Here is a 21,531-nt window from a genome sequence, read left to right as displayed (position 1 = left end):
ACGGTCCACATGCAGCTCCCTCTGATTGTTGCCGAGGATCGCCGCTGTTTCACTGTGTGTGCACGGGAAGGGGAGCGTAGACCAGCAGAAGTGTTGTCGTGCAGCCCGGCGAGATAAATGTTGATGCCTTTTACAATGGTCGCGCCTTCCTGGTCGAGCAAAGCGAAACAACAGCGCAAAGTGGTGTTGTGTTGCCTTTTATGGAGCATCACAGGTGAGTCCTCAGTTTGCATCCATAGTTTTTTTTTTTTTTTCTCCTTTTTTTTCTTTTTTGTTGCAGCCTGTAACGTTGCACTGAAGTTTGGGGAATGGCTATTCTCGAGCACCGTGTAGGAAAAAAAAAAGAGTGGGTGATTTTTTTTTTTGATTTTTTTTTTTTGCAGAACCACATGGCCAGCGATTCTTGCATACAGGATTAAAAAAAAAAAAAGTTAACTTGGACGGTCCAGCCTCTCGTACCGCTGGAGATGGTTGCATCCACGGTGCTTCTACAGATATGGTTGAGAGCCGAGGCACTTAGCGCTGACTCCATTAGCGAACTATTACCACTCAGCCATCACTTAGCTGGGTAATCAATTGGGGAATAATGAGTTGCAATGCGAGCTTCAGGGCCACTTGCAATGTAATGGTAAGTCGTGTGAAACTTAAAGCATAGCCGTGTAAAGCGTGTTTGAATGTGATGGGATCGGTGGCCGCATGGAGGAGTTTAGGGTCAGGCACAGTGCACTCCGGGACGGGCTCATTAAAGGCGTTAATCAGGCGTGTCCGCACCAACAAACAATACAACTTTAGTTCACTTTGCAACAAAACTACACGACGAAGTACAGCAGCTTGAATTCCAATATCTGCATTTTCTTCAACATACCCTGCCAGTGCCAGCCTTACTGAAGGAAAGAAAAAAAAAAGACTATGGCCAAGTTTTTTAAGATGATGCGATCTGAACGATATTGAAGTACGCAACTTGCGATATGCGATGCGGCTGTGCAATATCGCGATAACAATATTTCACTGAACCATTTCGATACGATATGTTTCATTCTAATAAAACACAAATTGTAAGTAACTACTTTTTCAACAATTGTGTCAATAGAAGACTTATAAAAATGACGACATCGGTACCAAAACGGGACTAAAATTGAACTAAGTCAGGGATGTTTAACTAAAACTGAACTTTTACACATTTCTAAGTTCAATGCGTTGTTTGTTTTTGGCTGAATTTGTAAAAAAAAAGGGTCGATCTCAGTCCGACGAAGACTTTAGTGATGTTGCGATAGGCCTGGCGATATGGACCAAAAGTCATATCCCGATATATTTTGGTTGAATATCGATGTACGATTATATATCCCGATATTTGTTCCGCAAAGTGACAGCTGTGAAAGGAAATGTTAAGTCAAAGCCAAATATGGGTAGTTTTATTGAAAACTCACTATAAAATGTACTCATAAACACAGTATAACGAAGGTCCGTAAGGTGCACATTTAAATAAAAATAGCCTAGAAAATAAAATAGAGCAGCATTTATATTTATATATAAAGAGCTCAGTTTAAGAATAAGATATACCTTTAAAAAAAAAAAGTAAAAAATCAGCTTGACCTGTTTCTTTTTAACTTAATAGCTTGTCTGAATTTGAAATATCCCGATATACACAATATGGTCTATTTCCATATCTCATTTAAACATACATTGATATATCGTAAATATCGATATATCGCCCAGCCCTATGTTGCGATATATTGTGGCTTCTTGCAATACCGACATTGCATCACCCATTATCGCGATATTTTTTGTGATATATTGTGCAGCCCTAATGCCTCTAACTACTATAATATACGTCCCACAGCCTAATATTTGCAAGTGTGACTCCTACATCTCTGACCTATATCAGCTTAGTTCAAACGAGTGAATAATATAAGCAGGCGTGTTGCACTTGCACAGTTTGTTTGAGGAGAAGTCCCTTGATCGTGATCCACTTTGCCAGAGACCCCTGCTGTAGAAACACTGCATAGGTTTTAGACCTAAAGATGAAGCAGACTGAGATATGCAAATGTGCTTGCAGACCCCCTGCTGCATGCATATGCACTACTGTGAATTGACAAAACATACTGTTATTTCACATGATCCTTTTACATACTGGATTAAGCGTTTCCTTTAGGTTCACTGAACTTTAATCAGCTGCACATCTGTAAAAGGGTTGACCTTGTCCCTCTGTTGAATGTAAACTAGATTCCCAGCCAATATTTTGTTTCTATTATACACAAGTCTTCCCAAACTTTTTAAACACTTTTTTTTCTTTATATGTATATAGATAAACTCCGATTGCTTTCGCCATTGAGAGCCCAAAAATCTACCACAAGTACATCCTTCCTGAGTTACAGGTGCATGAAGTGTTTGTCCTTGTCTGCTGCTACAAGAACAAGTATATTTCACGATTCATGTTGTTGCTAAGAGAACAGGTCATGGTGTTATAGAGCTCAAATAATGTGTGGCTATTCTTTTCTCTCGATCTTGAAGTGCTTTATTTAGAGCTGATTTTCTTCCAGCAAGATTTGGAGAGTAAACATTAGTGAGACACGTCAAAACAGAAGCTTTTGATGGTCTATGATGGACACATGATAATGAGTGGTTCTACTGTTATGGGCTGGATTCAGCTCTTTATCTACGTTGTGTCAAAAATGTTGTCTTTATTTTTCACCTTACAAGATTTATGAACATCATTTTAGGTGCGGAATATCCAACCTTCTTGACTTGAGATACTTTTACAAAGCAAAAGTGACAGAGAGCTAATTACATATGCTTGAATGGCACCTAATTGGGCCTTAGGTGGAGTTTGCCATGGTAACGATGATATTTCAACACAATTGACTCGAGTTTCCCTATTATATTATATTTACTTAAATGTTTACAGGTTAAAATTAAGGTATACTTGATTGGTCCTCTGCATTTGACCCATCCGTCAATGCTGCACGGGGAATCTGTAGGTGGTGGTGCAGTGGTTAGTGCTTGTGAATGAGTGTGTGAGTGGTTCGCAGTGGTCGTGGGGAAGATGGCACAGATTGGCAGCCTCTCTTCCGTCAGGCGACCCTACAAAAGTAGCTTTTCACAGAGTGTTGAGTGAATGACTAATAACTGCAGTGTGGCGCTTTGAGAAACTTGGTAACACAGGCTTGTAAAGCGCAATTTAAGTGCAAGCCATAATTATTGTAGGAGCAGTGGACAGGCGTCTGGGGACCCTTCTCCACATACACGCTGGAGGATTAACCTATTGTACATTTTTTAGTGGTTGGGGAAACCAGAGTACCCAGAGGAAAGTCACGGGGGGAACATGCAAACCCCACACAGAAAGACCCCGTCCAGGTGGGAATCAAACCCGGGGCCTTCTGGCTGTGTACTGCTACGCCACCGTGTCGCTCAGATAGTTCAGGCTTAAAAGAAAATGCATCTAAAACGTGACTCGTCATAATCTACACCCAATATATACTAAATAGTAATGTAGCAATCCTTCGGAGCTGCTACTTGGCTTGAGAGCGTCTGGTTCCCTGGTTTAGGTTGCACAATGCGATGGATATGACGCCCCAGGAGCCCAGGTTTTTTTCCGAGGAGCGCGTAAGCCGCTTGTACTCGTATATCTTCTATGTAAAGTCGATAATGATGATTCATGAGAGGAGCACTAACAGACACCGACCAGTTTGCGGCGGTATCAGTTCATGGACAGAAAGTTACTGTGAAGGTCGGCTAAGTTCAGGCGAGTCAAGTGAGCATTTATCCTTTTATCTTGATCTTGTCCCGTTTTGCACAGCTGCCCTGAACACTTTAGCGTTTATGTTCCGATTTCCACTTTTAACACGACACGCTGCCCTGTGGCGAGACACACATATTAATACACTGCTGCCTGGCACACGAGTGGTGCGTGTGAAGGTAATATTGACTAAAGTGAGAACGAGCTGTGGAGTCCTCTGGGAGCTAAGTGTCCTTGATGCTGGATATCTATAATCTGTTTGGTACGGCGCCTGTGAATGAGACACATTGTATTATTATATTAGCAGCCAAAGTATCTACATGCACTGATTCAATGAGAACAAAAGCACTTCTCAACACTGAAGTCTGTTTTCTGAAATTCAGTGTTTACTGCTATGTCAAAGATGCTGCAAAAACTGAAAGATCAGAAAGAGGTTTGCCCTTTTCTCATCTTTTTTTCATCCAAGTTGAAGAGAATGAGGGCACGCTTATGTAAGGTTGTCATCATGTCATAAATGAAAAATTAATACTATAGCTCTTTTATGTATTCACAAAGGGATAAAGTACAGCTTTCTTGGCTCACTTTATGTGGATTTATTCATACTTTCAGTTTCTACAGCAGTTGTAATGTGAAAGTAGTTTGTAAAATCGCATGGATTCACAAAACAGGTTAATTTTGGTGTTGGATAAATGTTTGCTGCACTGTAAAAGCATCTTATATTGATCTTCTCTACAGACTACAAGCAGAAAATAATGACGTTATGCCCCCATATAGGATTGAGCCGTCAATGAAAAACATTATAGTTTGATGAAAATTGATCAGTTGATTTGAAAAAGGTGTTAGCTGAATGCCAGTCAGAGCTTGTGTGAGTTGCTGAAGACAGCAGCTTCTGATTTACAGGGGTCTTATATTTGCAGCTTGTTACAGTTAAGTGACTTTAAGGCTGTGGACGGCCAGTATTTTCTGATGACGTAATTGTTTTATTTTCCATAGGGATAGTGATTTTTTTTTGCCATTTGGAGACGTGACTTGGGATCTTTTTAGCTGCCTCTTTTCTTTTCCCTCCGATGATGTCATCGTCCTGTTTGCATATCTTCAGTTTCTGCTCCTTCTTTTACTCTGTCTCCCTTTGAGTTTTTGATCAGGACTTTTTACTTCACAGCTTTTTAACTCCAGGTTTGTTGGATAAGGACAAGCAGAGAGACGGATGAATCTCTGTCTGACTCAAACTCTTGATGTAAAATCTTTAGCTCAGTCTGGCAGTCAGCTGTGCATTGGAAGAGTCTGACACCAGGAGCGAACACGCTTAAGCTCACCTCTGAAAACCACCACTGCCTGAGACTTAGCATCAATAATCAATCATAATTAATCAATCTGTTGCACTCTACTCTATTGTATTATGTACAAACTGGCCTCGTCATCCACCTCAACGGCAGCTTCTTCTCTGGCCAAATGCCTCATGTTGAGGGCCTCACTGTGCAATAGCTGCGTTCACCATGAGAAAAACAAAGTTTGGTTACATTGAATTTGTAACACCGGTACAATATAAATATTGTGACAGTGTTTGTGTGTGGTATTGGTACGGCCATGTGTGTTGCTCGTGTATCTGTTCAGTGAGAGCCAGACTGCTGCACTGAGGAGTCTGACTGTGCCAGGCTGGATCTTAAGGGCTGTTTAGGGTCAAAGTGGCTCTGATGGTTCAATGTTCGAGTCATAACCTGAAGGATGGGTGAATTCATGCTCTTATTGTGTCCTTGGGCAAGACAACAACCTGTCTGTGTGAATGAATGTGAGGTGATGGATCAGTCTTCATCCAGGTTCGGGACAAATGTAGTAGGTCTACTTCGGTCTACTTTGGAGCGTTTGAAAACTTGTGGCATTGGCACAGCTCACAAACTTAAACATGTTTCAGAAAGGTTTCTGTTTATAATCAACTGAAGCAACATTTTCAATGTATATCTGGTTGTTATGCAAACATATTTTGTGTTTGCAGGAGTGTGGGGGAGTCAGGTGATTGTCCCTAAGCAGGTGAATGCTGTTCTGGGGAAGAACGTGACCCTGGAGTGCACCGTGGATGTGGGCTCAAACCTCACTCTCACTCAGAGCTCATGGGAGCGGCGGCTGCCGACCGGCTCCGTCACTGTTGCTGTGTACAACCCTCGATTCGGCATCTCCATACCACCAGAGTTCAGCCAGCGCTTGTATTTCCGCTCACCCTCCTCCCATGATGCCACTATTGTTCTGGAAAACGTGGGCTTCTCTGATGTTGGAATGTACACATGTAAAGTCGCAACTTTCCCACTGGGAAACACTCAAGCATCTACAACTGTGACTGTGCTCGGTAAGTATCGTGTTTAAGCAGAGTGGGAAGATTTCCTAGGTACAGTAATCAAACCATTCACTGTACTTACTACAGCTTTTAAAGGTTAAATTAACTTCATTATTACATGCTTAAATATGTTCTTGCAAATGTTGCCAATGTGCATTCAGAAAAACAAAAAGCTTCATTTAACATATTTGTAACCTGTCTTTATTTCCATTTAACAACTAGTGGAGCCCAAGGTCTATGTCTCTGCTGGTTCGACTGCTCTCATTGATGGCGGTAATGAGACCATAGTGGCCACCTGCATCGCAGAGCGTGCCCGACCTGCAGCAGAGGTGTCCTGGGAGTCCAACCTCTTTGGCCAATCAGATGTCCAGATTTATAATGAAGCCAATGGCACCACCAGCGTTCAGGCGCGGTACCTGTGGCAGCCCACACGCCACGTTCAGGGACACACACTCACCTGTGTGGTCCGGCACCCAGCTCTGCAGACTGACTTCAGGATCCCCTACCAACTCAATGTGCAATGTAAGTACTGCTTACGAGCTCAACTCATGCGGGATTTTACGGCTCAGTTTTCTGTTAAAATGTTTTTCAGGGTCTGCATTCAGTAAACGCAGGAAAGTCCACAAACATTTAAACTAATGTTTAGAAGTTGAGCAATCAATGGTATTAAAGCTGGCAACTTTTATTTGCCTCAGTGATTCACTGCTGGGCTTTTTGAAGATGGATTTATAAGGTGACCTTAGAGCGTCTTTAAAAGCATGCTCATACCTCTGGGCCATTCCTACTCTCAGTCCAGAGCAGAAAACAGACTTTTCTCAAGCAAGTGTTGACTAATAAAAATTAGAAACTTGGCTGAACGTTATTATCACGTTGCATGTTGCCGAGTATTTTTGACAATGTATTTTTCTTTCTGTAGTTGCTCCGGATATATCCGTAGTTGGCTACGATGGAGACTGGTTTGTTGGTCGAGAAAATGTTCAGATGACTTGTAAGGCCAACGCAAACCCTCCTGCTCATCACTTCAGATGGATCAGGTGAAGAGTTTATCCACACTTGAGCAATGTCAAATCAGAATGACAACAGGAGTGATTTTCCTTCATTTGTTAAACAGGTTATACATACATTCTTTCTGACGCTAAAGTTTATGTTGTTTCTTGTGATTCCCAGATTAGACAGTGAAATGCCAGAAGGCGTGGAGATAATAAACAGCACTTTGCTCTTCCTGCGTCCCCTCCAGCGGAATGACTCTGGAGTTTACAGGTGTGAGGTTGCCAATGACATCAACCTCCGCAGTCGGGATGTGCGCATCCTCATACAAGGTGAGTCGGGTTTAACCGAACACAGCTGACTCCTATTGCTCTCCCTTCCCTCAGGAAGCACGTGTACGTCATGGCACTATCACTGCCTGTGTCAATGTCCTTCACCTGAAATGTGACTCTGGTTCAGCCCATTCGTTTCTCGCTGGCGGTCTGCCATTCGACTCGTAGAGCATGTCTGTGCTGTGTGTCTCTGATTCAGTATTGTCTGCTGATATATTTCTGATCATTAGCTTTACTTAATACTGTCTCTAAATGTTGGGTGTTTCTTGGACAGATACATGTTTTGGGTCTTTCATACTGCACAGTAGCTCAGAGCAGTTCTTTGCATGTACATTGTATGTTTCCCTGCTGAACGTAAGCATGCTCCTCTGGTTGTATAAACTCTGGTCTGTGGAGGCTCTTTGTGAATGGAGCTGAGCCTGTGATGTGATTGCTCTTACATCTCTCTCTCTCTCTCACTTCTGTGGTTCATTTTCTTTTGCTTGTGTCATGCAGTAAGAGGCAGAAGCCTGCAGCCTCACTGTGAGATGATGTCCCAGATTCATAAAACATTAAGGAGTTCTTTTCAACTCTTATTTATTATTTATCATCCATATTTCATTTTCCTTTGAGAGGACCTGTATGTCTATGTGCAGCTTACACATGTCGACGTGCCCTTCTTTATGTGTGTTGTGGTAGGGTCCATAACTCCAGTGCCCCCCCCCTGCTCAGAGCTTTCATTCATTTGGACTCGGTCCTCCGGGTTCATGTTTCTGATCTCTCGGATGTGAATCTCCACCTCACATCTGGCCTGGCATTTAGTTTGAAGTGGCAGAGCAATTCTGCCCCATTAAGGCTTTTAGACTCAGATTCTTTCCAATGTTTCAGCTCCTTCTGATTATGGCCTAGGCTTTTCTTTGTGGGTATCACTCCTCATTCGTCTAATAGATGCAATGCAGAGCTGCATTGGGCTAGAGTTTAGAATGACAAAAACATAGGCATTGTGTTGAAAAGAGAACTTGCGTTAGATATTTCCATGGCAGCATTAAGAAATCTATAACACAATTTGTCAGTCCCATTAAACATCTAACTATGTTAGCCACAAGAATTACTCATACAATTCACTTAAATCCATGTTTTCTAATGCTTTTATCCCCTGGACTTACATGTTTTGCTCAGAAGGCTTTGATTTGTTTTAACACTAGCTTGACTAATTATTAATAATAAATCGGGTTTGTCCCCATGGCAAAGAAAAGACAGTTGTTTGGACTGTTTTGTTTAATTTGAACAAATTGACAAAACAAGTTCTATAAACATTTCTAAGTCAATGAAAGACTGTGAAAATCTTTATTTATGGAAACAATGATTATTTTATAAGCTTCTGTGCACGTACCAAGCCTTATTTACACACTAGACTTAGAAATTATTCTTTCCAGATGCAAACCACAACTTTCTGAGCAGTGTGTACTCTCCAGTGTCATCATAGTGACTATGGTGTATGTTGTTCTCCCAGCTTAGAGAAATGTAGTTGACATTCTTTTCTCTGTCCATCTCTCTGCTCCACTCCCTCTTCTCCCCACCTTTTCCCCTCATTAGAGCCTCCCGCCATGCCCTCCACCATCACTGCTCCTGTGCTAACCGCCTCCTCCTCCTTAGCGGACGAAAAGGGCCACGTGCTCCTCAGCTCCCCTACTCTTCAAGCCATTCCTGTCAGTAATGTTGGGTCCGTAGTGGGCGGGGCAGTGGGCGGGGCCCTGTTCCTGCTGCTGGTGCTGTCTTTGGCGGGAGTGCTTTACTTCAGGAAACAGCAGTCTCTTCACGGGGCATACTACAACAAGCACTACCTGGGCCACAATGACATGCAGAAACCTACACAACACGAGCTCCAGCCCACCAAAGGAGGCAGCCAGGCGGACCATGATCGGGAGGAATGGGGCGACCGACAGCTCAAAGAGGAGCGTGAGCGGCGTAATCATAACAGCTATCACGGCGAAGACTATCCCGCTAATGGCTACACTCGAGCAATGAGGGAGAGTGGACAACATAATCGGCATAATCACCAGAATCATCAGAGTACACCAAGTGACCACAAGCCGTACCCCAGTCCACGACAGGCTAAAACCAGGTATCCCCCTGGGAAATCCCTGGAGAACTGCTCCCCCTATCTGTCAGATGACTGCTACGACAGCGGGCCAGAGGGCGACTATGTGGCCCACAAAGATGGCTCTGTTATTTCGCGCAGAGAGTGGTACGTTTGACGAGCTGCAAACGTAGGATTTAACTAGAGCATTTTTTAGTCTCGATAGATGAACAAAAGTTTGTAGTTTATTCGTATCATTGTGTCCCTCGATGACACTGTTTTCTTATGAAAAGTGGACAGACTGAATCGCAGCCTCTTTAAGGTTTGTTTGATGTTTCTGTGTTATTCAAACTCTGAATGACTAGGTTCTGTTGAATCTTCAGAGACTGAATATTTGATTCAAACATTTAGTTCAAGTGGGTCATAAATGTAATGCTTATTTTTTGCATTTGATTTACTGAATTGAGATTTATGTACTTTGTATTTGTTAGTTAATATTTATTACTTGCTAAATTGAGTGGAAAAAGTAAGAGTGACTAGATTTTTTTGTAATCCATCATCTGTGCTGTGGCAAATTGTACCTGCTGTCTATAAGCAGTGGGACTTCACTTTCCTAATATAATGCACTGCCATTTAGATGGGCACAGCCACCTTTTAGTTGGGGCAATTTAATTTTTGTCCATGGGCACATCCTGTCTATGCCTACAGTGTGGACTGGGAACCAAAACATTTATATTATTGATACACCCGTCCCGTTGATGCGGACGGGACCGAGCAGTAATGGGTTTGCCATACACTCAGGTGATATACAGTTTCACTGGTAGATGTTACCCTTCAGATATTGTAGAAATGATCAGGAATGTTTGCATTTAACCACATTTTTCATTTTAGACAGTTTATTGTCCTTCTAATCCTGATTTATTACATGAAAATTTGCACTCTTGCACTAACCCAGGTCTCCTGTAGATGAAGCAGCAGGGGCATTGTTCAGAGCGGGCTGAAGTATGGCGGTCACCAGGCTCTCGCCTCTCAGTCACAAGTATTTAATTACATAAAGGACCCATTCAGGGGTTGATTATGTGCACTCAAAAATGATAGTGGTTTAATTTTTACCAAGCTGCCACTACCTTCCTCTTAAGTATTAAGTTTTCTTTTTACGTAAAGCGTGCCACACATGTACAGGGCAGATCAGGTATTTAGATACATATATGTGCTATACTAATGGCCTACTCACCTTTTTGTATGAGGAAATGTATTCACTCTCATTTTCTCACATATTTGCACTGATCAGTTTTTGTAACTTGATTTTACAGTTATGTGTTTCCTAGCCTTTAGTGATATTTCAGGTCAAAATTATTTTCACTAATTTAATAGGGAGATCATGCCGTTTCTGTCAGTTTTGTTTGTGACAGGCAACGCATGCTAGCCTAGTTGTATGGTCACAGTAGCCATATTTAGAAACAGTCAAAGGTTTTCACATAGGTATTAACTTAAGCTTATAATAATGAATAGTGCTATTATTCACAACATTGGATTCTTGATGCCACTTTGTATAAACTTAACTGCCATCGAAATGAGTGTTATTTGCGATTAGGCATTTTTTAGTTGTGAGGTTGAATGTGATTTGTGCAACAAACAACTCAGTTTTTCTACTAGTATTACTACCTATAAACACTTGGCAGGTTACTGCCGAACGTCTGTTATATGTTCATATTTGAGCTTTTTTATCCGAATGACTGCCAGGTGCACTAGTGCGTAGAAAGATGTTGCTAATAGTTTTTCTTTGTCTTGGACCTCACTGTTTGGGCACTTTGCGGACAAGTGTTACATGAATGTCTTATTTGTGCAATAGCAGTGCACAGTCCCATGAGTAAAGGCTATAAAATATGACGCAAATGAGCTCCCACCACTTAGACACGGGGTTGTATTGGTCCTGTGAGTATTTAGAGATTTTTTTTTTGGGGCAGCCTAATATCTGTTTGAAGTTCGTTGCAGTGAATCCTATGACGTCGCCCCTTTGACGCAGTTCAATGATGAGTTATGCAACTAGTGCCGAGGTTGGCACCGACATTTTGTGTTCATTTAGGGGCCCACTTTCAGGTGCCAATTCCTAAACAAGCTACTGTTCGTGATTAAATCTGGACAACACTGTATGTAAAAGGGAAATATGTTTATTTGCCTTGTAATATAACCACATAGAAAGATAATGGTGGGGCTAAATTGCTTTTCTGCCCACTCACATGCAGCAAAGTGGAACAGGAAGTGGCCGTGAACCCTGACCCTTTTTGCTTCTATGCACTAAGACGGAAATGCCACTAATCAATATGACTATTTTTGCTTGACTTGCTTGTTTGCTCACTCTATGATAAAAGAGGGTCTCATGTAGTCACCAGTATCTTTGAGTTTAGAAATACAACTTGTGCCTTAGATGCTTAGAAAGTACTATATTTTAGTTGTGGAAGTTGTATTGTTTTGAAAGTTGCCTATTTGTTCCTATGTATTGCAGCGTGTTATGAATTCTGTAGTGCCATATTCTGAAACCTGTGTCCACACAGTGTAGCTGCAAACCTAGAAGCATTTAAAGATACAAAAATGCTTGAATTTAATGTTGATGTAATGGGATCAGCTCTAGCAATATGACCACTGGCTCTTGTTATGAGTGTATCCGTCAGCAGGTGGACTTTTTACCCCTAAAGGTTGTTGCGTTAAATGTTTAGAAATGGGCAAGCCTAAAGATACATATGGGCTGCCATTGTATCGTCATTCAGTTTATTCTTATTGTGACTCAATGTTGACGCACATGGAGTCTACTTTTCCCCACTCACTCACTTGTCAGCCTTTCTGCGATGTCCCAGAGTGAGTGCCGGGGAGATTTAACAAATCGCAAAAAGCTTTTTCTTTTTGTAAGTTGATTGCATATGGTGCTACGTTTTGGAAATGTGGTCATAATGTTAAGGCTGATTGACTGTACTTCACTTTGTACACTCTTGTCAGGGTCTCTTTTGTTGATTTATTTTCAAATGAACAAGTATTACTGACTCTCACTGTCAAAAAAGCACCTTATGTTTGTGACTGTATATAAAGAAAGAACATTAGTGACAAGAGCAGAGCGTTCTTTTGTCATTTTGAGATTCTTTGGTTCAATAAAGCACCTTAGCACCTGTGAGTTTTTATTTATAATTTTTCTCTTGAAGCCATTACTCATACTGCTGTCTCTTCTTTGTGCCTCTACAAATGACATCATCTCCAGCTCCTATAATGCCGCACACGCCCCCCCCCCAGCCCACCCCACCGATCCAAGTGGGACGCCACAATGATGTAATCCGAAAAATTCCTCTCTCTCTCCTCCTTATCTCCGCTACGGGATGTTGGCAGTGAAGCTCACGGGCCGTATACGGAGTCCGCTGGTCCTTGCCACGCTCAAGGGTGATCAGGCTTCCCCCCTCATGTGTTTTATTTATTTTTTTAACAAGAAACTCCCCCTCTGTCTCTCTCTCTCTCTCTCTTCGCCTACAGCTCATTGTGATTCCCCCTTGCGTCGTTTCTCCCACTGACTACCAGCTGGTAAAATTAAACGCTGAGTGTTTTTGTGTCTGGCCCCCGAGTCCCCACTCTCCAGCCCATTGACTGTCCCCATGGCAACTGGCTCATCTGGAGTGGCTGACGGAGGCGCTCTTCCTCCCGCTCTACCTGGCCGCCCGAAAAGAGGGAAAGAGAGAGAGAGAGGGAGAGAGAGGGGAAGGGTAGGGGGGAGACCGGAGGTTAAAAGTGTGACGCCATGGGACGATTAGTTTGTTCACTGTGAGGCATTTGTTGTTACGGTGTTCAGCTTTGGGTGCATTGACCTTGACACGGGACAGCAGGTCAGGGAAGACGCGCCCCCTCCCCCCCCCCCTGACGTGACCCCTCTGTCTTAACTGAGATCTTATCATTGCCGCAGAAGGAGTTGTCATTGTAACCTTGAAGGGAAAGGAGCCTTAACCTGTACATACATGCAGACGTATGCACTTAAGAGGCTGTACCCAAGGATGATAACGAAAATCTATACAGCCCTAGTTGTTAACTATTGTGCACCGTTTGCATATGCTCCTTTTTATATAGTGGACAGAAAATGATGCATGCATTGGGGCTTCTAATGTGTGAAGATAAATTGGCAATTTTAGGTAACTCGCATCAATAAAACATTGGCACAGCCCGGCCTCTCCATATCCAAGACCACGGCTGACATACAGTAGATAGTATTTGTGACCCTTAGTTGCTAAATTTTAAATTATTTTTCTATCGTAATTGTTTGGTGGGTTTGGGTCATTCCTTTGGTGGGGAGTGCTTTTGGCAAGAGTCACAATAGTTTCCAAGGATACATCAGGACAACACAAAAAGAAACTCTTCAAACTGCAGAGAAGGGTGCGCTCTTTGATATCAAACAAGTACTGTGTAAAATATGTGAACTTCCAAGTACCACCAGGTCTAAACCGTGTATAAAGTCTTAATCCGAAAAAGTACTAACACGCATTATTAAAGCCTTATTAGTCTTAATTAAAATGAATAAAGGCAAAAAGGGTATAGGAGCAGATGACATTTTTTGTTTTCAAACCATGGACTTGCAATAGTCCCATCATCCTCCCCCATTGTTTTCTGTTAACATCTGTTCCTAAGTTTGTCTTCTTGTCTGGGCTGCCCCCATAACCCCGTCGTTGAAGAGAGGGGGGGGGGGGGGCGCGGGGGTTGTCCTCTCTATACCTCTCCCATGCCACTGTCACTATGCCACCGCAGTGCACCCTGTTTAATTCATGATGTCCCAGCTCTTCTCTGCTGACCTCGATGAATGAAGTGCCTTTATGGGTTTCATGCTGAGGATGGTGGAACACAGAGTGCAAAAAAAAAAATTAGCCAAGTCTAGGGCTGGAGCCAGTTCCCAGTGTGGGGACAGTAGATCCAGGCCTCCTCAAAAAGATTTCATACGGGGGAACGTTAACAGTCAAAACACAACAGAGAATATCCACAACTCAGAATAGTTTCAAGTAACTGATCATTTTAGGACCAAATCTGGAGACGCTGAGTTGGGCATCCAGGAACCATCTGGATTAAATAAAATATGGGGACAAATCCAGGTCTAAATCAGGACTAAACCAGGATTACGCCAACTGAACCAAGTGGACACGAACCAAATCTACATCAGGACTAAGTCTAAATCTTAGCAGAAGCATTTTGTCCTCTTACAATTGCAGTACCACTAGTTTATTCACTTATAGGCATTCATTGTCACCATCATCAGTTTGAGTGGCTCTTATAGCTCAGCCTTCATCTGACATTGTTAAACAGTCAGTGGACAACATTAATAACCTTTTAGAGAAGTAAAAAGAAGTGAGGAATAGCCTTTGATGAGGAGACTGGTCTATATTCAATCTGTGTTTAAAGTGGAGCGTTATTTAAGATTCCCATCTCAGCAGCTCATTGATTTTTTTTTACCCCACACCTCAACAGCTAAATCAACTTGAATTGAGCGTGTCACACGTAGTCACCCTTTTCCCTCCATCACCTCCTGTCCTTTAGTTTTTCTGTGTCATGCAATCACTGGTTAACACATTTGCCCTGATTGGCCAAAGCGTGCCGTTCTGTTAGTTTAATGCATCTTAATCAGTATTAATCCTAATCCCTCCAGCGGACGGCATGGGGCGAATGTAAACATATGGTGTTACCAGGCTAATTCTGCAGACTTTAGTGCTGCCTGATAATCTCCACACACAGAGCCCAGTGTTTGGGCATTTATGCTTGGGACTTGACTTCAAATGAAAAAGTTTGGGTTACATTTGTGCCTCTCTTTTCACCTGCCTAGTTCAACCTGTTCTGACATTTTAGAAGGATAAATTGTGAGAAATATGGATGGGTTTGATAGCAGTCATTACAATTACTCTGGGAAGAACAGCGTGTACCAAAAACTTTTTGGCGATGCTGCAGTTGTGATGGAAATGGCTTAAAAGTTTTGAAGTGTTACACATATTTTCAGCGGAGTAGACAGAACAGCAGCAGTCTATAATTTAAAGAGTCGTGTTGTTGCGCTCATTACATTTTATTAGATCGTTCTGTCAGGGACATTGTGTGAAGGCATTTCTGTGCAATACGGTTTGATATAATTCATCTGATCATCTCAACCATTTATTCAGAGCAGGCACAGACTCACTTCCCAGACACTTCCTCTGGCACATTTGCTTTGGCATTGTTGTCATAAGGTTTATTTCCATCCAGTGTTACATTACATTTTCCCCAGATCTTGTACAGTGTTGATGATGGAAAAGTCAAACCATTGTGCAAAGCCTTCTCCAGCACATCCTAAAGATACTTAATGAGGTTGAGGTCTGGACTCAGTGTTGACTAATCCATGTAGGAAAAGAAGGATGTCCCTGGACCCTGAATCAATCATAATGTGAGCCTCATGAATCCAGGCATTGTGATTTTGGAACATGCCCGTGCTACCAGGGATGAAAAAGGCAATTATGGAATAACCAACTGGGGTAATTCCTTGGCCAAATATTGCTTAACCTCGTCGCACCTCTTACATTTCAATTTATAATAAAAAAAAATATATCATGTTTTAGTCTGGCACTTTTTATGCTTAAAGTGACAGGTTTGAATGCTTTTGATAATATGACTTATTTAGTTTAGAAGGATGACATCAGTTGCAAGTTCATCAGTTGCAGAAAAGAAGAAATGTTGAGCAGGAAAGTTATTTTTGTTAGAATTGTTAAGCTGCTGACATGAAGCAGTTTGACTCATTTCCCACTGACTTAACATGGTTGGTACGGCAACCGTTTAAAATTGTTTACCTTCTTCTATGTCACTTCCTGTCGGTGTCCAATAAATAAGTGAAACTATAAACATCCCATAAAAAGAAAGCACTAAAGAAAGCTGAGTACAATCTTTAGCAACATCTTAAATATAATCGTGTTAACTATGTTTTAGCAAACATTGTCTCTATTGTGTCATATTCACTTTAATATCAAAATTCTGTATTTTCTGTTGTCTGTTGTCTGGTGCACCATTGATGATGAGGCTGACAATCAAAATAAATCAAAAACAATGTGATTTCCCCCCAAAGTCCCGTAACTCTCTTTTAGGTCTCGACCCGCAAGTTGAGAACCACTGCTCTGGCTAATGCACACATTGATCATTTGACACCAAACAGCTGATCAAATCCCACAGCCACTATGCCAGGAGTCCAGGTTGTCTTCTCCACTGAATGACTTTCTGAAGAGTTGTTCCCTCTGACGTCTGTGTCCCCTCTGTGTCAGACCAGTCCCGCGCCGAGAGGTCCAACTCCATCGCTGTGGCCGGAGCTGTGATGGGCGCCGTCCTTGCCCTCTTCCTTATCACCGTTTTCATCATAGTCATCGTCACCGCACGCAAGGCCCCCCCGCCGTCCTTCTCTGATAAAGTGTAAGTCCAGCCAGTCTTTTATGCCTTCTTTCTTCCCTGCCTAAAACATAAGACTTGATATCAATTGAGTTTTATAAACCCAAAAGAAAGACATCTTCGGGAGAAAGTACATTTAAGTGGCTTCAGATAAATGGTAAATGGTCTTTTATATGGTGCTTTTCCACCAACATCAGGCACTCTATTATTTGTATTTTATTTTTAATTAGTAATCTGAACCATTTAAAAAGTAAAACTCATTCAGTTGTCCCCGATCATGGTTGAGCAGTGTTTGAACAGTTAAAAGTTTAGTTCTGTGGTAATAATAATAATAGTCATAATCATGAAAATAATAATTTGCAATAGTGCGGGTATATGCATGAACACTTCCTGACCAGAACCCACTCTAATTCCAGTTTTGGCAATGTGCACTCATCCCTTCAGTTTCTCTAATGCTCCTGCTGCCTGTGATACTGTTGGTGGAAAGACAAATAATGAGGTTAAATTATTTAGAAATTGCACTGTCCCATGTCGCTACAGCCCTGCGCATGCCATCCGAATGCTTTATGTGGGCTGAACGTTCACACTCAAGTGAATAAAAACAAAGGCGTGTAATCGGTGTCCGGTGATGAGATGTGATGCTACTGAAAGCCTTTGGTATGAAAGGCCTTAAAACAAGACAAATGTGTCCAATAATCCTGATTAGCTTCTACTCCTCACATACAAATCAAAGCAACGAGCCTGGGAACCCTATCTGTGCCCGCGCAGGGTGGTGCCTTCACCTATTTCTGTGTACATAACAGCTCAAGAAGATTGCTACTCTACAAACGACTGTCAAGTTTCCGCTGCTTTGGGTAACACGTTGAGTTGCTTAAATCCTTCTCAAGTTTCTCTCTTGCTATTTTTAAGCCGGTGCCTATGCACTGCATTATAAAAAAGTGGCAGGACGAGCGGATTGGTGGCAGTCCCTCCCCTCTCTATGTAGTGATAGGTGGTCTGATGAAGTCCTGGTTCAGTTCAAGTCGGTACATGCTTTTGTCCTGGTTAAGTCGTCCTCATTTAGACCTAATAGTTCTGGTAAAATCCTGGTTGATAGTTAATGTTTTCAGGAAAAAGGTAAAGTCTTATCATTATATTGTTAAATACATTGAAGTGGATAGTCTAACACGTGCACTTTAATTAAATAACTATGGTAAACCTCATAAACTACTTTCCTTTGTTTTCTTTCCCTTCTCCTCATCACAGTAATCTTCTTCCAAACCTAAATGATTTACATATAAATGGATTTTAGGTCAGATGTCCTTCCTGAGCGAAGTCTCATTTCATTCGCCTGTGTGACTGTTTTATACCAGACCCACGCCATTGTGACAGATTTTTGGGGGGTTTCTTCTTGCTCCAGGAATATGTTGACTCATCTTCCAATTTTTAGTTTTTGGCAGATTTTTTTCTGTGTTTATTGAGTGCCAGCTCATAAAAGCCAAATAAAACAGCACTGTTGGCTGGCGACAAAGCCAACAATTTGAAATAAGCTACAAAAGACCACCTTTAGGAAGTGGAACATTTTATTACAGAGCATCTAAAACTATCTCTTAAAGAGCCTTGTACGTTCATGTTTGTTGATAGAACCATGAAAACACAACACTGCAGGTGAAAAGAGAAAATGTTTAACTATTGTTTACTGACATTAAAATCAAGGTGGAAATGTATTGCAAATTCCACGTGGATTTTATAGATAGAATTGCTTAAATAATGAGCAGAGCTAAGTTTAAACTCATGGGTTTATTTTGTTGGTGTTTTAGATGTAAACATTTGGTTAATTTTGTCTCAAGGTAATTATTATGGAAATCTTCTGTAGAAATTCAACCTTTTCTTTGTTTTAATGGTTCAAGGGACAATTAATCAGGCTGGACATTAGATATAACACCAAAGAGATTTGGTGTTGGTGCTATTTATGTGGAGATGCTGGCGCCTCAATGTGAGAAAAATGCGTTTTGAGAAAATTGCTCCTGAAGTTATTAATTACCCAAATAAATTTATGGTGAAACACTGATTCAGAGAAAACTAACTGACAAAATGTCACCTGCAGTGTCTCCTGATCTTTTGTAGGTGTTTGTACATAATGTATCTAATGATTAAAGAGACAAAATAATATGTATTCATGTGAACACGTGGCTTATTGTGTTGAACATAACAATGTGCATGTCTGTGTCCGCTGCCTCACTGCACTACACTACAGATGCTAAGTTGGTTTGTGGCTACGACAAACTTAGCATCTTAAGTGTGACCCTGGCTCAGTGTCCTGTGGGCTGACAGGAGGAGGTGGAGGAAGGGCCATCTCTCTCCGAGCTGCACGGGACAGGAGGGACAGCACATTACCCCCACTCTTATCACCTCCTATCCCCAGAACGAAAGAGGCACACTTTAGAGTGATATACGGTGCTGGGAAATCAATGTCTGTCATGATATGGTTTTATGAATAACTGTGGTCAGTGGAGTGGGTTGGTTTTAGTGCTGTTTTGGGAATTCACTCTCAATGAACCTTATCGTCTTAATGTTTCTGCAAAGTGCATTGATCCCATACTACCCTGGGCAGTCTGAATAAAAATCAATTTAAAAGGCTTTTTCCTGTTATTTTAGCAATTGCTCTTGATGAATCCATCCAAACCATTTCTGTTTTTGTCCCAAGGATTGAACTCCCTCCGACGCACAAGCCGCCCCCTCCCTACTCAGAGAGAGCGCCCGCCGTTCCTATTGGTGTCCATGCATCGCAGGTGGCCTGGCTGTGTCAGGTATTCTGAATCAGAGCGCCTTCTTTACACGGAAAATGCTTAGACTTGGCAGGATAATGATGATCAATGAGCCACAAATAAACATCCAAACGCTGAAGTTATCTGTAAGCTTCAAGACAGGAAGGTGAAGTTATTATTCTGTAGGAAGCTAAATCTATGTCTTTGGCTCAAATGTTTTATATTTTATTTACTCAGCGAATGTATGTTTTATTAATGTCTTCGTACAAAAATAGATGTTTATTTTATGAACGGGGCCAAAACCAACTTAACAATTCAGGAGTCTTCACTTTTCTATAGCATTTCTGCTTCTAAATTGATAACTTTTTAACAAATTTAGTATGTGCTTTACCCCAGTCCTGTCTCAAGTAAACGAATCCCACCGTATTTAACTACATATTTATTTGATATAGACTATACACTATCACTGATGTTTTCAGTGTTATAGCAAAACTGTTATCCAGGCTTTGCTTATATAAGTAACACTGACTAGTTGCTTCTATACAATGAATAGACTTGGCTTCATGGAGCGTGTAATGGGCTCTCAGTGACGCAGTGGTTAGCGCTTGTGCTTCACAGCCAGAATATCCTTTTATGGATTTTGCTTCTTCTCCCTGTGTCTGTGTAGGTTTCCTCCAGGTACTCTGGATTTCCTACCACTAATAACATGTACATATGGGTGTAGGAGTGAATTGCCCCATGTAAAGCGCTTTGTGACCATCTCTGTGGAAGGTGCTAAACAATCAGCCGATAAAGCCGATTACATGTGTCTGTTTGCAGGCTCGCAGGGCAGGGCGCAGGTACGACCAAACAGACCATCCGAACACCGAGCCTCCTCCCTCAAGGGCTAGAGTGAAACAGCAGAGCCCCACCCAACAGTCGTCCCGCTTGGAGTGGACAGAGCGGGTCTACATCAACCATCGTGAACACTATGTATAATACAATACAGGAATGGCGTGCGATGCAACTCAAGAACTTTCTTTTGCAGTGGACATTTGTTATAATGTGGTTCATGTTTGCTGCTCCGGTACATAGGCCTTCTGTACCAGTGGTAACATGATACAAAAACATAATAGGCCTATAAGCTGGAATTCTGTATGTACTGCACATAATAGATATGGATAGGAAACCTCGTCTTTACCTCATATTATCAATATTATCTGATTTTGGGCCAAACCCTTTGCTGAGACTTTTGTCAGATCAAATGGATTAAAAAAAGTCACACTGACACAAGGAACATTATCTTAAAAAGCAGCTTATGTAAGTATTGGTTGATTTGGGAGAATATGGGAAAACATAGTTGTTATTATGTATATTTTGCTATAAAACAATGCAGTCGGCAACTAAAGGGAAGAGACTAACTTAGTGCTTAAGTGCCATATTGCCATAGTGTGTTACTGTAATAAAACATGTAATCAGTCGTGTATTTTGAAATGAATTGTCTGCTCTATCCACAAGGACGTAGAAATGAGTTGGTCCTATATAAGACTGCTGAATGAAGTCTGATGTTTTCAGGAGGCTCCTCAAACTAAACACAGGAGAGAGCTGAGTCACGACTTGTGGAGAGAGAGAGTGTCCTTGAATCCAGTGTTTGAATTGAAGAGAATGTTTTAGTGAAACTCCTTCATAAAGGCTATCATTGTACCCTCAGCTTTCCATCACAGAGAATGAGCCGCCTATGCTTAATAGCCCTGTTTGAGGTAATATAAAGCTATTTAAACTGTCAGGAGGCGCCCAGACTGTCTGTATGCACAAAACTTAGATATTTGACAAGAGTGACACACTGTGACCACATGAAGTACTACAGCCAGACTGTTGAGAAAAAGATATTTTTACTACAAAATTATATTGCACGGAATTGATTTATCAGAATCAGGCCTGTTTGTAGATGT

The 21,531-nt window shown here is 41.6% G+C and overlaps 1 protein-coding gene across 2 annotated transcripts; it reads left to right on the top strand.

Annotated features, from left to right (window-relative positions):
* Window positions 1-22: 22 nt before the first annotated feature.
* Window positions 23-21,358, top strand: nectin3b (nectin cell adhesion molecule 3b). Of its 2 annotated transcripts, XM_079565719.1 has the most exons (8): window positions 23-214; window positions 5,730-6,077; window positions 6,288-6,587; window positions 6,982-7,099; window positions 7,233-7,384; window positions 16,733-16,877; window positions 19,540-19,642; window positions 20,420-21,358. In XM_079565719.1, exons 1-8 carry the CDS (start codon window positions 118-120, stop codon window positions 20,576-20,578), a joined length of 1,422 nt encoding a protein of 473 aa, XP_079421845.1. In that variant the 5' UTR covers window positions 23-117; the 3' UTR covers window positions 20,579-21,358. The 2 variants fall into 2 exon arrangements, with proteins under 2 accessions (XP_079421845.1, XP_079421844.1); XM_079565718.1 differs by lacking the exons at window positions 16,733-16,877; window positions 19,540-19,642; window positions 20,420-21,358 and adding an exon at window positions 8,960-12,328.
* The last annotated feature ends 173 nt before the right edge of the window (window positions 21,359-21,531 follow it).

This window comes from Gobius niger (assembly GCF_951799975.1).
Source record: "Gobius niger genome assembly, chromosome: 11".
NCBI lineage: Eukaryota > Metazoa > Chordata > Actinopteri > Gobiiformes > Gobiidae > Gobius > Gobius niger.
Note: the sequence above shows the minus strand (reverse complement) of the source record. Positions and strands in the feature narration are given on the sequence as shown.

Coding starts and splice junctions, on each gene's coding strand:
- nectin3b (XM_079565718.1), top strand. CDS start 118: ATGTTGATGCCTTTTACAATGGTCGCGCCTTCCTGGTCGAGCAAAGCG. Junction 6,078..6,287: donor TACAACTGTGACTGTGCTCG/GTAAGTATCGTG, acceptor TTTAACAACTAG/TGGAGCCCAAGGTCTATGTC. Junction 7,100..7,232: donor CATCACTTCAGATGGATCAG/GTGAAGAGTTTA, acceptor TGTGATTCCCAG/ATTAGACAGTGAAATGCCAG.